Raw genomic sequence first — 17,549 nt, 5'->3', positions numbered from 1 at the left:
CTTACTTTAATCTCTCTTCATTAACTCAAAAAACAACACTACATAAAATCCCGTGCCGATTCTCAAATGTTGCATTTTAAGTGGGACGGAGGAGTATTATGCAATTGGCAAATATCATGATTGTTTTTAACAATTTCTATCCAATCTTCATATTTCTGGGTACTCAAATATGCAAATCCATATGTTCCAAGTTATAAGCAAATAAAGTAGTATCAGCTTAAAAAGGATAGGTTAATTAGGTGAAATTGAGAAGGACTCCAGAGTCGAAAATCAATTATTCAACTCTAGCCACAACCAATCGTCAAAGCCCTAGGTAAATTACAACATTCGATTACACCATCAAACATACAACAAGAAATGGAGCACCCTATCACGAATCACGCCTTGACGCAACAGTTAAAGTAGCTGAAGATGCTCCGCCTCCCCTGCACCACACAACAATATCAGCAAGCTAGCTATGCGAACGCATACCAACAAGAAGTCACACTTCTTATCAATTAAAACGAGATTCATGAAATATTTCCAACTACACAAATATAGAATGTCACTTCCCATTTCTGGCTAAATGTTTCGGATTTACACATCAAGGACCCGTTCCCATCTAATTTGACCTACATTATTTCAATGCTATATCAATATGACACCACCAAGGACCACCACATGATCTTAAGATATTGAATCATTTGTGGACCTAAGCAAAAGAGATACCATGTATCTTCTTAAACCCTTCTAAATACACATCATGAAATCAAATGGACCATTAACACATAAATATATTAACAGCTGAAGCATACCGTTGGGGAGTTGTTCTGGTGATAGTCGTGCTGATCATTGTGACGAGCAGCGGTGGTGTCTCTTGTGGTCGAAGAAGGGATTAGTTCTTCCTCGTTCCCAAGACTAGCTCTTGAAGGGTCCCTCTTGTTTTGCTTCCTCATCTCTCTTATTTTCGAGAAATCCATGGAATAGTCAGGTAATGGTCCCTTTTGGTCCCAGTCCCCAAACTGTGGGACGGATAGCCATGGCGCATTCCTCTACACAGTCACCAAAAGCTTGTGATTAGGAAACAATCAAAGGCCAATTTTTGTTTCATTATTACTAGCATTGACAATCCCGATCTCATCTAATTGCATCGATCTCATCCTAATTGCATCCACAAGATATCATTGTTGATTTCACAATTTTTTTACCATGTTCGTAGAATATAATGACTGCAAGATACACTAATCTCTATAATTGACTCCTGCCTTTCTTAAGCATGTGCTTTTGATCTTGATGAAGACAGCTCATAAAATAGAACTTTATCATTATTGCAGAAAACTAAAGCACCATCACTATTTTCAATGGAGACAAATCAAAATGACAGAGAAGCATAACATGAACATTCACAACTAGGACTCTTCTATCCAAAATTAAAAAATAGGTAGAAATACAAAACAGTTACTATATTTTTTAATTCTTGACTTATTCCTATATCTCCTTTTCCCCTGACTTCATCAAGAATAATATTACCAAAGAAAAATCAACAAACTGAATTTCATCACTTCAGCTGAAACACGAAACCTTTATTTAGAAAGCATTATTTCAACTATATATCTCAGTTTAATTCACTATTAAAAAAATCTACAAAATTCAAGCCTTTGCAAAGAATAATTAAAATAATAGTATCATACATCTGTAGAGCTGTGCATGCAACAACTGCAAATCAACAACTAGGTAACGACAAACAAGGAAAAGTTAAATGAAAGCAAAAAATCTCAGTGCTAATTCAGATTCCCATAAACATCAAACACAATCACACCTTCATAAACATTGAAAACACCATAATTTTGATTTAGCACAACAAAAAACACACTCGAATTGCACAATTGAGGAAAGAAATTAGCAATTTGTATAGCTGAAAAGTCGAAATCCACATACCTCCTTGCGATCTTCCATCTGATAAAACTAAAATCACCGGATTTTCTTGACAATTCAGATAAACTTATTCGGAAATACAATTGCGACTGGAAACAAGTAGAGAAAATTATCTGGAAATGAAAATAAGAAAGAGTGGAATTGTGGTGGGATGAAGAGAAATGCGTGTGCCTTTTATTTGAGCAATGGAAGTGTGGTGTGTGTGGGAAAATTAATTGAATATAATAATATGAGATAATTGTCGTGGGATAATTACAAAATCGCCCCTGGTATTTAACACGGTTTTGGCTTCTCTGGCAACTTTACCTTTTCTGGTATTCTAATTGCTTATCTGTGATTGCCTTTTCGATTGAATAACAATCACAACATTTATTATTTCACGCGTATGCTTCCAACTCAGATATGGCTATAACCTTACTTACAGTTACACGGTATATGCATAAAATGCAACTTCATTCACTTCCTACACATGGTTAGACACATTTTGTTTGTGTGTTGGTCATATGCTACATTATTTATTAATGCGTGCAGATTTTTTGCAAACAATATCACGTCATTGTTCGATAAAAGCTAGCATTGTTACTTTATAGAAACATAGCTCCTTCTATAACACCTCTGCTGATGATAATCATAGCATTACCAGACTCAACACACCATAGTCTATAGCCTTTAACTCCTGACTGATAACCTAGCACAATAAATTTTAATGCCCAAGTCTCCAATTTGCCTTGCCTCACATGTGCAAAGGCTTTACAACCAAAAGTTCTCAAATTTGAATAACTGATGTGTCTCCCAAACCACCTATAATCAGAGTATCTCCATCAATGCTAGATGAAGGACATTTGTTCAATAGCTTCACTACAATAGATGTTCTCCATCTGAGTTGCCAAAAGCATGCATCTCACCATTTCCAAAATCGTTCTATTTACCCTATCTATCATACCATTTTTATTGAGGGTTCGTAGGTATAGTGCGGTGCCTTTTGATACCTTTAGATTTACAATACTCGTCAAACTCCTTTGATAAATACTCCAAACCATTATCAGTTCTCACGTATATAATGGTTTTTGTTCTCTCTTTAGGGCGACCCATTTAACTCTTGTTGCGGATGTTGATCGTGTGTGAGATTAGTTGCTCTTCGATGAACCTACAAATTACCTTGTGGCAAGGGTGATCATATCCCATGATAGGGTTTTCCTTGATCAGTTGTTGAAACTGACAGGGGTATGTTGGAAACTACTTTGATTATGTTCATTTGAATTGAGAAGTTTAGAAACATGCATATGGATATGGGAAGCTAGGAAGTATCAAAAGGATATGAGCTTCTAAAAGAATGATAGCTCAATTCGTATACACTGCATTTTTATGTTCGGTTTAAATCTCTGTAGTTAAATAAATTTCTCAAGATACAAATATTGTCAAAATATTAAAACTACAAAAAAAGAAAGAATGAAAGAGAGAAAAAACACTTAAACTGCACTTCAACTCTTCACTCGTGCTGGAATATAAGTGCCTCCTCAGCTACTATCCATTCGTCATCACCAGATCTAACTTGAAACTCTGCACCTGCACAGTTCTAAAAAAGAGGAGACGAAAACGAGTTATTCATGTTATAGAGACTACAAGAGACAGAGATAACTAGTGTTGGCAAACCGCAAATCTCTTTAGCTAAAGGCAGTATAAGAATGTGGTACAGAGCCATTATAGATATTGTAGCAATTGAACATTCTGTAACCTTACATATTATATCGTCACTACCCTTTTATAGTTACTATTATCTCAGTTGCACTTGTACGATATGAGGATACTCACCGTGGAACAAGTGTATACAAACACAGTCAACCAATCGAACTTTTCCAAAGGTATCCTTTGTTGATCATCGCTTCTCTCCAACAAGAAGAATATCAATGTCGGCATCAGCTGCATTTCGAAATGCCTTGCCCCACCACAGAGCTTGCAGGACCCAGGATTCCCTATCTCTCCAGAAGCCAATAGGGGTTTGCCAGCGTAAGAGTACCTAATGCAGAAAGACAAACATCAAGAGTAGGATGAAACAGAATTTGGCGGCTAACATACACAAAACAAAGAATGGTGGCCTTAGTTACTGAGATATGTGTACATGGAATTGGCATCAATGTCTAATCACAGCCCCGCTTTAACAGAAGCTTTTACCTGAAGCATTGCTCTGGGTAGACATCCTTTCTTTTCATGAACTTGAGGTAAGTTCTATCAGCATTTAGTGCTGTATCATATTCATATTTCTCCTCTCCGTAAGTTTCTCCATCAGAGTCATCTTTACGATTTTTCTCATACTCTTCAATGGAGATTTGGAGCTTAGAGCTTTCGGAAATAGCTTTTTTGGATAGCTTCTCTTCTTGAGCATATGTGTAGAAGCACGGGAAAACTATAATAAGCGACACAATCATACAATCAGTAAATTTATAGGAGGTGGGGATATAATGCCATTTGGTAACAGTGGAGAAAGCCAGAAATTATTCACTAACATAGCCTCTCATCCACAACTCTACTACAAAATATATGCCACATTATACATGAATAGTTTTGAAGTACTATAATCTACTATTTGGTTAGATTATGCTAAATCAAATACTTAAGTTTATAACTATCACACTTTAGATAAAAAGAGAATCACATCATTTACATACATAATAGAGGTTAATGGAGTTCAAAATTCATAAATAAGGATTGCCTTAACAAAATGATGAAGCTCACCTGGAATACTACTATCAATAGACCTAGTTGATTGACCAGTGGACATATATTCATTCCTGGACTTAGCGACGTTATTCTGCTTTTCGTCAGTAGAATTTAAACTAGCGGCTTCCGAAAGTGCTCTACTCAACTCCTCTATATCCATGTCATCATCCTCTTCTCCAACGTCAAACGAACATAGGTCGTCCAACCAATTAGTTTTTGAACAACAAGAAGAAGACTTAGGTGATTCGCCCCCTTTGTTGCTTAAAAGTTTCTGTACTCGAAGTGCTTTCCAGCTGCAACAGTCAAAATAGTGATAATATCAAATAATAAAACTGTCTGGTATATGATGGTCTACCACTTGATCTATCATTTATGCAATGCGCGTACAGTTTTAACAAAAATTTTGGAAAAAGGACCTTACATGGGGCTCTCACACCTTGGAACCATACAGGCAAAAACGAAGATTAGTCGCTCGTCTATTGTCAAAGACACACTCGAAACAGGAGCATGGACCTAGAAACAAAAACCATAAAACAAGAGAAGCAATTTTAGTGTTCACAAATCTGATAACTGGAAACACCAAGGACTCATGATCTAAACCTGGGCAACGAGAGAAAGATTGCTCCTACACGTAACGCACTTAAGCAGATCCGGCTTCTCATCAAAAAGTGGAATAGGAAAATCCTGATCAACGGGTATATTAAACCAAAATTCAGGAAGCAGCACATTCTGAAAGTAAAATATATAACTCTCAAACAAGATTTGAGTAACATACAGGAATGCCTCCGATTTTCGTAGTATATATATCAGCTTCTTCATAATTACTCTCAGCCCATGGCCCAGGCATGCCTAAAATGACTCCATCCATGTTTGTTTCTGGATCAATAATAAAAGATCATGAATTTGATGAGAAATATTTGCCAGATCATTCAATAGTTTAACAACAGACTAAAAACAATGATGCACAGCATCTCAGCTCCACTCTGGAACATCAAACTTCAATTTATGACCAAATTACAAACTGATTTTTTTGAAGAAGCATAATTCTAATAATTTTAGCACTCCACAATTACTGATATCTCAGACAATCAACTCAATTTCAATATATCAACACAATTTGAAGAAGTGATTGGTAAAGAACAGACAACATTCATCTGGCAGTGTACTTAATTCACAAAATATTGGAACGGGAAAAGAAATGAACAAGGAAAAACAACCAGACATCTCTCTCTACTTAATCGAAAACATGCTTGACAAACCTCAATTTCGAAGCTAAGAATGAACTCAGAATATTTTAACACTCACAGGAGCTTCTTGTAAAAAGAAAGAAGTCGTCAAGTTGTTGAGCGTGGTGGCGAAGCAGACGTCGGGCGGAACGGTGGCGGCGCGATAGAGGAGAGTAAGTTTTGGGGAGTTCGCGAAAATTTAATTTTAATGTTTTAATTGACACTAAATATTTTTTTTTCTGTCCGCACATCCTTATTTCTTTTTACTAAGAGGTTCCCTCCATATTATTATTTTCTTAATTTTTTACATCAGACCACAACTACTATTATCTTCCAATTATTAAATTGCATTATTCATAACTACAATATATTTTACTCATAAAATAGAAAATATTGAACAATTAAAACACGAAAAATTTATTGTTCTGCGTGTTTGTAAAAAATTACAAACCCTAAAAATTAAAAATTACAAATCCAAAAAAAAAATAAAAAAATAAAGAGGATAAAGAACTAGAAATTGTTGGAAAAATGTTAAAGATATGAGATATAAATAGGCAAAAAGAAGTTGAAATAAATTTAAAAAAATTGGATAGGGGTTCCAGGTCGGCCCGAATACCCCATAACCCTAGGCCGAGCCGCAACCAGGCACGTCTGGGAGCCTCACACGCCAAGCCGGGACTCTCCCTGGTCCTCAAGCGTGGCCTGAGCCGCAAATCCCTCCCCTCCAACATTGCAGGCCACGGGCTGACACCAGGTGCAGTTCGGCCCGCGACATTAATAATGCTCTAAGTACTAATAATAGACCTCACATTTCGATTACGCAATAAAATCCATGCTAATCATAAATGATCTATTTTATGAGGAGGGAGTGCATATGTAATAGCACGATTATATGACTGTATTAATCTTATTTGTTGTATAACAAGGAAATTTTTAGGAAAAATTTAAAATATAGGTTTTAATTAGTTCATGGGTCCAACTCGTACGTACCATAATAAAATTTAGTTTATTTTTATTTAATAAATATATATTTGATTTTTTTCAAAAATTAATTTAAAAAGTCAGTAAGTGTTTAAACCGCCACCAAATTCATGATGAACTAGCCGAGTGAAGCTAGAAATTTAATATTGTGGCTGGCCTACTCTACACAATCAAAAATTGTATGATATTTTTTCTCGATCATATAATTTGTCATCATTTGATCCGATACGAGTTTTAAGAAATATATAAAAAATGTGTTAAAAAAAGTAGTACTCCCTCCGTTCCATAATAGTAGAGTCATTTCATTTTGCGCACTCATTTTAAAAAAATAATTATAAATAGTTAAAATGAAGAATAAGTAAAATAAGAGAGATAATATTGTAGATAAGACTCTTGTCTACATTATTATATCTCTTACTTTACTATCTCTCCACTTTAACTATTTATTACTCCCTCCGTCCCAGTTTTATAGGCACATTTTGCCATAAAAGTCTGTCCCACATTTATAGTCACATTTAGAATTTTCCATATTTGGACATACAATTTTACCCCATTATTCACTAAAATTACACTCAAATGCCATTATCAACACAAAAATAAACCAAAACAAAAATAAAAAACCAAAAAGTCAACAAGGGATCCACCTTCAACCAACTTACTTAATTTATTACACACTCCTTCATCTCACTTCATTTATTACACACTTCATCATCTCACTTCATTTATTACACACCACACCATCTCACTTAATTAATTACACACTCCACCAATTCTTTAAAACCCGTGCCCTAACTAAATGTGACTATAAATGTGGACGGAGGGAGTATTATTTTTTCAAAATAAGTGCAGAAAATGAAATGACTCTACTATTATGGAACGGAAGAAGTACTATATTTGTGTTTTATATATTTAATTTTATAATAAAATATGAGTCAAAACTAGTTAGTGGAGTGTAGAGTCCATTACCAAAAACGGTAAAAGTGAAAGATGACAAATTTTTAGGGACTGATGGAAATAGAAATAAGTGATAATTTTTTAGGAAAAAAAAAGTAATTTTTTAATTATATCAATGTTACTGAAAATATTTGTAGTATTAGTAGGGGATGGGGGGTGGGGGTGGGGGGTTAAGAAAGAGATGAGTATAAGAGAAAATGAATTCGAATATTAGTTGATAAAAGCTAGATTGTCGAAAAAAGCAACATCAATATCGAAAGAACGGTTTATCTTGAAGTAAAAGTAGATGGGTTAAGTTTAAGTGAAATAAAAAAAAATAGAAATTATTCTTCCAATTAATGGGCATTATAGCAAAAAAAACGAAATAAAAGTTAGAATTTATATTCTAACTATTTTACTGTATTTGCATAAAACATACTATAAATTTAAGAAAAAAAATAAGATTTTAAAATTCATATTACTACCGTTAGTTCTATTATAAGAAACAAGAAAAAGGTAAAGAGAAAATATTTTACTCCCTTCCCTCCGGTTCTCGTTAGAAGACTTATTATACTCCCTCCGTCCGCGAATAGAAATCTCGTTTTATCATTTTAGTCCATCCGCGAATAAGTGCAGGTTTACTTTTACGATAAATGGTCATAGGATCTCACATTCCACTAACTCATTTCACTCATATTTCATTTAAAACTAATATATATACAAGTAGAACCCCTATTCCACTAACTTTTTCCATCCATTTTTCTTAACATTTCTTAAAACTCATGCCGCCCATGAATGAGACTCCTAATAGTGGATGGAGGAAGTATCATTCTCTTCCAGACCCAAGTCCCATTTAGAATTTACTAGAAATATTAATAAACTTTATCCTTCATTTTCATCCTTATTACATTACATGCCACTATGAAAACATTAAAATAAACAATTAAAATAACACAATAACTAAATTGAGACTATACATTTCTCATTTAATACATGGCAAATACTCTCTCTGTCCCATTAAAAATGAAATGTTTTCCTTTTTTTATTGTCCCATTAAGAATGAAACGTTGCCTAAAATAGAAATAAATATATCTCTATTTTTCCATCTCTCTTACTTTACTCTCTCTTCAAGAACTCACAAAACAATATTACATTAAATCCCGAACCGATTTCCAAATATTTCATTTTAAGTGGGACGGAGGGAGTAATTTTTAAAATATGCACCCAGTCAGAAATGAGACTAGGGACTGTCAAACTCGAGATCTAAGGCATTACAGACCCTACGCTACTAGTTCTCATGTTAATCCATCTTTTCCATCATTAATTAGCACAGATTTCCTTCTTGTCTGTCCCCAATTAATTAGTACTCATATTTTTTTTACTATATTTTGTAATCGATCTCATATTCCACTCACGCATTCCATTCACATTTTATTATAAATTTAATACTACCTCCATCCCTAAAAGTTTGTTTCAGTTTACCATTTCGGCACGTCCCTGAAAATTTGTCTCATTTCACTTTTTACCATTTTTGGTAGTGAACCTTATATTCCACTAACTCATTCCTACTTACTACCTTCGTCCGTCATTAGGAGTCTCGGTCACTTTTGCGCAATCGTTTTATAAAAATGATAGTAATAAATACTCCCTCTGTCCGCCATTAGGAGTCCCGGTCACTTTTGTGCACTCGTTTTATAAAAATGATAATAAATAGTTAAAATTGAGAAATGTAAAGTAAGAGGGGGAATAATATTAATAAGAGTCTTCTCAACATTATTCTCCCTCTTACTTTATCATTTCTACACTTTAACTATTTATTATTATTTTTACAAAACGAGTGCGCAAAAGTGACCGGGACTTCTAATGGCAGACGAAGGGAGTAGTTAAAGTGGATAAATGTTAAAATAACATTCACGTAAACATGTAAAAGTGAGTAGACAATTGAACTATAATTTATAGTATTTTAAATTGTCTATAAATGAACAATGTAAATTACTATAAATTATAGTTTAATTGTCTACTCACTTTTACACGTTTACGTGAATGTTATTTTCATTATAAACATTTCTAATATTTATATAAATATTTTAATTTTAATTTTTAGATTTATCATCACAAATAGTAGTGTACGGTATTATTTGTGAATTTATTCAATTTTTAAATTATTTTGTAGTACCATGCTAAATTTTTGAGCTGGGACGGAGGGAGAATTTTATTGATATTTGGCTCATTTGTTGGTCATGATGTGTATATTTTAAAGTTAAGGGTTTAGGATTTAGGTTTCAAGGTTTGAGTTTTTAGTGTATAGGGTCATCACTATATTGCAATGAAATGAAGCTCGTCTAGGAAGTGTCTCACCAGTGCAATCTTAAATTATAGCTTTTGATAAACAATATCTTAAATCTCATTAGGAGAAGTGGTAATTATACATTCTTTAGGTTTTTAGGTTTGTGTGATGTAAATTTGTTTATTTTTTAGTCTCACGGTCAAAGTCATTTTTCCATTTTACAAAAATAATGTACAATATTATATTCCACGTATTTATATTTTAGTTGAATCCTAACTTCCTTCGTTTGTTTTTACTAAGCGGGTCATATTAAAACTTAAACTAAAAACAACCATGTTTTCTGAAAAAAAAAATGAAGTAATATATAGAGAGTTTAAATGATCTATTTTTCAATTTTAAATGCAAAGAAGCTTGAAGAACTGAGAGAAATTCATTCTTGCTAGGGGCAACTTCAACAATATTTCAATTCACTGTCGAGATTGAACTAGCTCCAACCATTCTACAAAAGGGATCCTATTTCATTTTTTTTTTTTGCTATTTTTATACAATATCTATGTTTTATTATGTTGAACTATAGCACTAATCTCAAATGAGTAGTATGTTTTTTTTTTCTAATGTTGCAAATTTCATTTACACTATTGCTTCTTTGTTTGTTGAATAGAGAAAGAGAGAGAAATACCTGATTGAGCTGGCCGACGAGTAAAGCTTGAGCAGGAAGATGTTTGTTGTCCAGAAAAAAAAACCACACACATTTTTGGCGAAGAAGATGAGAATGGAAGCAATTTTTTGTTTGGTTATATCGGCTAATAAAGTTATCAAAAGTTAAACCCTCAGAATTTACATGAAAAATATTTGTGCATCAAATAATAAATCAATTAATGATATACTTTGCATTATACAAAGTAATAAAACATCCCATAATAAGTTGAGTGAAGATATATCATGCAAAATACAGTCAAATGATTTAAATATTTACATGAAAAATATTATGCATCAAATAATAAATCAATTGATGATATACATTTCAAAGTTAATCTTTATCACATTTTAAATATTCAGATCCCAAGAGGACTCACCTCACCTCATATCATTTCTATCTCATCCCATTCTTTATATTTTGTACTAATAGTATTAGTAAATAAGGAGTATAAAATTAATTAAAGTACATATTCAGAATGGAATCAAATAAAATAGATATAATTAAATAAATATATAAGAAAAATATTTCTAAAATCTGCCAACCTTACAATTTTCTATGTAATCATTCAATTATAAAATTTAACAGATTGAGAGTATAATTAATGTTTTTAAATTTATGACTGTTTTAATTAATTTTGTAATGTCAGTTTACGTGTGTGTGTGTTTATACAAAGTATATTATTCAACATTTGATAATTTTCATTATAAGTTTTTAATAGTTTTTTTCATTTATTCTTAATAGTGTTTCATTATTGAATTAAATATATTTTTAATTATATATTGTTGATGTGTGTTTGCAGTTTAGTTTTTTATATTGTTAGATATGTAAAAGATTTTTATTACTAATATTTATGGATTAATTATAATAAATGATATTACATTTAATATTCGTGCTACATAATTATTTGGAATTATATAAATTTTGGAAAAAATATAATGTGCCGTGCAGAACATGGTTGTTCAAACAAAAACGGACAACAATGCCTTTGTGCCATGAATGTAATATTTGAGTTTTCCACGTAATTATCAATTACCAGAAAAAAATCCAATTCATTACATTATTTACATATACATATGGAGTGTTGCGGGTGTTTTCAATGCCCATATAGGATGATCGGTTTCAACTACTCATACCTAATTAAATCCCCATGACCGCGTACTTGTGTTACTAAAAAACCGTTTGTTTAAAGTAGCTTGAATTAGTGGAGCACGATGTTAACTAACGGATAAGCTACCTTGCTAATCTAGAACCAACTAAATCATAGCAACCATCACATTATTAATTTTTTTTTAACCCAATTTCGATCTTTATATATTCATCAATGCATTCCCTTCCCTAAGCCATAAATACAGCCACTCTACTTTTGTTCCTCTTATACACCAATTTTATCACAAACCATATACTACTACTAATCTACTATCAATCAATCAAGATGGTTTCAATAGGCTATCCAGAAATATTGTTATCATTGGCATGCCTTTTTTTAATTTGGTGCTGGAAAAACATGAATGGCCTGCCTTGGAACTGGCCCTTGCTCGGGATGCTCCCGAGCCTATTCTGCCACGTCCACAGGGTCCACGACCGCTGCGTGGACCTTCTGGGCGCCGTTGGCGGGACCTTCCTCCTCCGAGGCCACTGGCTCGCTGATATGGACATCGTCCTCACGGCCGATCCCGCCAACGTCCACTTTGTCATGAGTTCAAACTTCGCCAACTTCCCTAAAGGCCCCGAATTTAAAAAAATCTTCGACGTCCTCGGAGACGGAATTTTCAATTCCGACTCCGAGGCCTGGAGCGCCCAGAGGAAGCACGCCCGCTTCCTCATCGGCCACCACTGCTTCCGAAAATTCCTGATCAAGACGACAAAGGAGAAAATCGAGTCCGGCCTCGTCCCCGTGCTTGACCACTTTTCGAGCAACGGTATCTTGTTCGATTTGCAAGATTTGTACCAAAGGCTCACATTCGACACCACGTGTAGATTGGTGACAGGTTTCGACCCGGGATGTTTGTCGGTTGAGCTGCCCGATGTCCCGTTCTCGCAGGCCATGGACGAGGCGGAGGAGGCCATATTTATGCGCCATTGCTTGCCGGAGACGGTGTGGAGGCTTCAGCGGTTTCTCGGGATTGGACACGAGAAGCAGATGACTCGGGCGCGGGGGGTGCTCGACCGAGTCATAAACAAATACATATCGATGAAGCGGGATGAGTTGTTGAAACATGGTGGAGACAGAGGTGAAGAGGGGATTGATCTGCTGACGTCGTACATCAATGGATCGGAGGCGGAGGCGGGGATGGATTGCAACGATGACGGGTTCCTGAGAGACACGATACTGAACCTGATGATCGCGGGCCGGGACACCACCAGCTCCGCGCTCACGTGGTTCACGTGGCTTGTGGTGACGCACCCGGAGGCGGAGAGGAGGATTCGGGAGGAGCTGGACGGGGTGCCCGGGGGCGGGAAGTGGCGACTATTTGGGGCCGAGGAGGTTCGGAGCTTGGTGTACCTGCACTGCGCGCTACTAGAGACTCTGAGGCTGTACCCACCGGTTCCGTTCCAGCACAAGGCCCCCATGGAGCCCGTGGTGCTTCCGAGTGGGCACCATGTCAACCCGAGTATGAAGGTAATGATAGAAATCCATATGGTTCCATCCTAAAACCAATTAGTCATAATGAAACTTAGGGATGTAATCAAATCAAATACAAACTCTTTATATTGTACAAACTCCATACTATAAATAACATCAACAGAAAGTGAACACAAAGTCAACATTATCAATCGATTGACGTTGTGTTGACATTTACTATTGACATCAAATCTTGAAATCTAACAATCTACATCATAGTTTGGAGTTTGTTGAGATCCAGTTAGCATTTTATCACTGCCCATGGAACTTGTATAGTTGTTTCTAAATATATCAACAATAGGTGATGTTCTCGCTCTACGCGATGGGGCGGATGGAGTACATATGGGGGCCAGATGCTGGAGAGTTTAAGCCGGAGAGGTGGATAACGGAGCGGGGCACGGTGAGATACGAGCCCTCGTACAAGTTCTTGGCTTTCAACGCGGGGCCGAGGACTTGTCTAGGGAAAGAAATTGCTATGACGCAGTTGAAATCGGTGGCTGCGGCTATCATCCATAACTACGAGGTGGAGGTGGTGAAGGGTCACCCTGTTAGCCCTAATGTGTCTGTTATTCTCTACATGAAGCATGGGTTCAAGGTTAAGGTTAACAGGAGATGGACTAGTTGAAATTATGGTCTTTTTGGATTATTGTTGTATATGTTCAATTTTTATGATTAATTATTTTTTATTTGTGATTCCCATTGTATTCTTTTGTTTTCTTGTTTCCTGTGGGTCTTTATTTGCAAATAAAGATGATTTCTGAAAGTTTTGGATGACAAGTGGATGCTAATTAGTTGTTGGAAAATTGCTACGTTTCGTTTGCTATATGCAGAATAAAAATAATAGTAAACGTTTAATTAATTGATCTTATTTTAAACCTCGCATCGTCATCATTTCTTATTGTCAACGATACGATGTTGTGGTGAACATACCGTCAGAGCAATTAAAAATTGGATTTTTTTTATAAAGATTTTGAGTTTGAATCTATTGTAATGTTATTTTAAATTTATATTTATTTATCTATAAAAAGAATTGAGTGAGTAATTAATTACTATTATTTACGTCCTAGCTAATTCTAGGAATCTTGACTTTAATTTTCTTAAAGTATAACTATATACACCGGCTTCATTAATTTAATAAATGTTTGTCTCATCTTGATCTTGGCTTTGGAGAAAGTTTTAATGTTAATATGGTCATAGTTTACAATGAAATATGACAGTGAGCTAAGAAATGTTGATTAATTAAATAAAATTGACATACTGAATAGAGAGACATTGGCATTGAAATGGTAAAATTGTACTTATAAACATTAGTACTCCATATAATAGTGAGAAGATACATATACTATGATACATGATTAATGAATTGGTAATTCTGTTATTATCAAAGGGTATATGAAGATGTGATTCACTTTTGTGTTATAGTACTTTAATTTTACTACCCGCAAAAGAATACTTGAAGCTATGTTCAAATTAAATCTTGTTAAATAAGTACACGTAATAATTGTCAATTGCTGCGTGGTGCGTACCAAATTTTCGATGTACAAGTTTACCAAACTTATCACTGTTTTTTCCGGTCTAGATACTAATTATTATATACGACTTGTTGCATTATGGTTGAACTAATTACAATTAACCCAACCATGCTAAGCCTGCTAATTTAAATATAATTTGACAAATTTTAGACAACTGATGATTTCAGTTCATTAAAATTAATCTTGTTAATAACTATATTAATCTTCAATTATAATTTATAAATTTATCGTACTATTTGTTAATATCAACATAGCTGACCTAATTGTACCAAGTTTTTCGTTGGAAACCCAATTTCTAACCGTAACTAAATCGTCCCATGTTTATCTCTTTAAATTGGAGTTGTTTTGCGACCCTTAACTTGATCGTTTTTTGGCTAATATTCTGAAGTTATTAATTAATAAGAATAAGATTTCCGTTGTCCCATTTTAGTAGTCTCATTTGAGTTCGACACATATTTTAAGAAATATAAAGGAAAGTTGATAAAAAAATATAGTGGAATGTGAGTTATACTTTTATATGGAGTATTATTTTTATAGTAAAATGTGAGTGAAAAAGAGTTAGTGGAAGGGATGACTTATTACCTTTTATGCAATATTCCAACTGAGACTCCTAAAATGGGACATCTAAAAATGGTAAACCCGGACTCTTAAAGTAGAACGGATGGAGTACAAAACAATGGTGAATCTAGAATTTTTTGATCTGATAGGTCGATAAACAATTTAGGAACTTGACGCTTCAAAATTCAACCAATCTTTTAGTATCTATGTTCCACTATCCAATAGTTAGCCAATTAATTATCATGTTCAATGTTAATAAACTTACCTCGTCTCATAAGTCTTGAATCTTTTGATTGATTATGGATTCATCCGTTAAGCTTAACTATTAATAGGGGAAATAATATTCTCTAAAGGTATTAACAATGGTGTCCCATTTTCGTAGGACTGTCAAATTATGCGGGTTGAGTCATTATCGTATCAACTAATTATCGACCCAACCCAGGCCAACTCGAAATCATTGGGTTCTTATCGTGTCCCAATCCAACGGCTTCGTGTGTTTTATCGTGTACTCAAAAAAAAGTCAACTCTCTGTTAATGATAGTAAGTTAGTTTGACACGACACGATAACGACTAAAACATGATGTTATTATACGATTTAAACATGATATTACATATTAAAATAAAAAATTACCAAATCAAAATAATTATTTACCCATCTCAGGGCCTATTTCTATTTCTTTTGCCACGTCTACATGCCTGACAAACACGGATTTTGCATGTTTTTAATGGCTAGATTTGACTAGTTTTAAATGTCAATCATGCAAATTATGTTCTTAAATTGCATATGTTATACATTTTTTTTAATTTTGATGTGTTTGTTGATAAATGATAGAGAAAAGATAGAAAAAAGGTACAAAAAGGTCAAGGTGCAGCAGTCTCTATTCGAGCCCATTCTGCCAGCAATTTTGAAGTTCAATCAGTGCTTACTACATGCAATGCTCTTTGTCTTCGAAAGAGCTTCGCGTAGATATGTTGAACATCTCAATCAGAGTTATGTAGAGAAAGTTATGACCATTCTACGAACATTGCACGGTGCAGTCAAAGCTGACGGAAATATAGACGGAAATTCAATGAATAAAATAAATTGTTGCCCAAATCTCTCCCAGTCATTGTAGGGCACGAACATCATTAAAAATAAACATTTATCCGCCTATAAATACGCAAACCTAATTCATAATCATCATCTCAGAGCCTCCAATCCTTCTCTCCTCTACACATTCTTCCATTCCATCTTCCGCAAATAATTCATCCATCTTCCATTGGAGCGGAGCTTTGCAGATCCAGGCAAGAGAAGAATGAAGATTGAAGATTCAACCGTAGTTTTATCAATTTCACTGAATATTGAAGATTCAACTTTGAGTTTTATCAATTTCTTTCACGTCTTGATACTTTTATTGTTTTTACTACTTGTCTATGAGTAGTTAAACATCTTTCGTGAAATTTTTGGTGAAGCATATTATGAACGTGTTTTGATTTAATGAATTGAACCTTTTCCTAGCTCTTGTGATTGTTTTGTTTGTTCTTGTGCTTTTGTTGTTTTTTTGTCTGGCCAACTTTAGAACTATGTCTGTTTAACTAGATTAATCGAGAGATAGCTAGTTTTACGTGGTAAAAGGAACGAGTACAACACATAGGTTTATCGGCACTCGAGAGAGGGGACCCTTTGTGAGGACTTGAGTCTTAGGAACTTAAGGAATTAGAATCTAATCTATTAGATTGAGACTTTGATAGTTAGAGTCTAATCTACTGGATAGGTGCACTTGAGAGAGGGCTTATCTGAAAATCGTGACTTCCCTTAATAATCCCGGAGACATGAAGGTGACTCGACTTATTTTAACACAAGTGATACCCGCAAGTGTACGGGGCTAGTGTAGCAATTAGCAAGCAAGAGTATCGCATCCCACAGAGACTAATTTGTATCAACTTAACTACCACGAACAAATGTTGACTACTATTTAGAGAATCGGGAAAGGTTTGGTTTTGTTCTAACACTACGAAAAGCATATAATGAACAAATAAATAATAAAAATAAGTAAACACGGAGTGAAAATATAATATGGAGAAAATTGTAGAACTC

The 17,549-nt window shown here is 34.4% G+C and overlaps 3 protein-coding genes across 6 annotated transcripts; 1 reads left to right on the top strand and 2 right to left on the bottom strand.

The window, feature by feature from the left end:
* Positions 1 to 217: 217 nt before the first annotated feature.
* LOC125201135 (uncharacterized) lies at positions 218 to 2,104 on the bottom strand. Its single transcript, XM_048099085.2, has 3 exons — positions 1,918 to 2,104; positions 795 to 1,031; positions 218 to 425 (listed from the first exon to the last, which is right to left on the bottom strand). Exons 1-3 carry the CDS (start codon positions 1,933 to 1,935, stop codon positions 378 to 380), a joined length of 303 nt encoding a protein of 100 aa, XP_047955042.1. The 5' UTR covers positions 1,936 to 2,104; the 3' UTR covers positions 218 to 377.
* Positions 2,105 to 3,219: 1,115 nt separating this feature from the next.
* LOC125210572 (programmed cell death 2 C-terminal domain-containing protein) lies at positions 3,220 to 6,078 on the bottom strand. Of its 4 annotated transcripts, none has more exons than XM_048110111.2 (8): positions 5,938 to 6,078; positions 5,408 to 5,508; positions 5,233 to 5,316; positions 5,054 to 5,145; positions 4,648 to 4,925; positions 4,087 to 4,318; positions 3,727 to 3,931; positions 3,220 to 3,490 (listed from the first exon to the last, which is right to left on the bottom strand). In XM_048110111.2, the coding sequence occupies exons 2-8, from the start codon at positions 5,498 to 5,500 to the stop codon at positions 3,404 to 3,406; spliced, it is 1,071 nt and encodes a 356-aa protein (XP_047966068.1). In that variant the 5' UTR covers positions 5,501 to 5,508; positions 5,938 to 6,078; the 3' UTR covers positions 3,220 to 3,403. The 4 variants fall into 4 exon arrangements, with proteins under 4 accessions (XP_047966068.1, XP_047966072.1, XP_088920296.1 ...); XM_048110115.2 differs by having other exon boundaries at positions 5,892 to 6,050; XM_089064170.1 differs by having other exon boundaries at positions 5,233 to 5,508.
* A 5,983-nt stretch (positions 6,079 to 12,061) lies between these two features.
* On the top strand, positions 12,062 to 14,159 carry LOC125218416 (alkane hydroxylase MAH1-like). The gene is made up of 2 exons (XM_048120081.2): positions 12,062 to 13,379; positions 13,684 to 14,159. The coding sequence occupies exons 1-2, from the start codon at positions 12,192 to 12,194 to the stop codon at positions 14,005 to 14,007; spliced, it is 1,512 nt and encodes a 503-aa protein (XP_047976038.1). The 5' UTR covers positions 12,062 to 12,191; the 3' UTR covers positions 14,008 to 14,159.
* The last annotated feature ends 3,390 nt before the right edge of the window (positions 14,160 to 17,549 follow it).

This window comes from Salvia hispanica, chromosome 2 (assembly GCF_029641045.1).
Source record: "Salvia hispanica isolate PSC_SH4W2 chromosome 2, Shi_PSC_v1, whole genome shotgun sequence".
In the NCBI taxonomy this organism is placed as follows: domain Eukaryota; kingdom Viridiplantae; phylum Streptophyta; class Magnoliopsida; order Lamiales; family Lamiaceae; genus Salvia; species Salvia hispanica.
The sequence above is the reverse complement of the archived record's forward strand: the minus strand, read 5'-3'. Positions and strand labels throughout refer to the sequence as shown.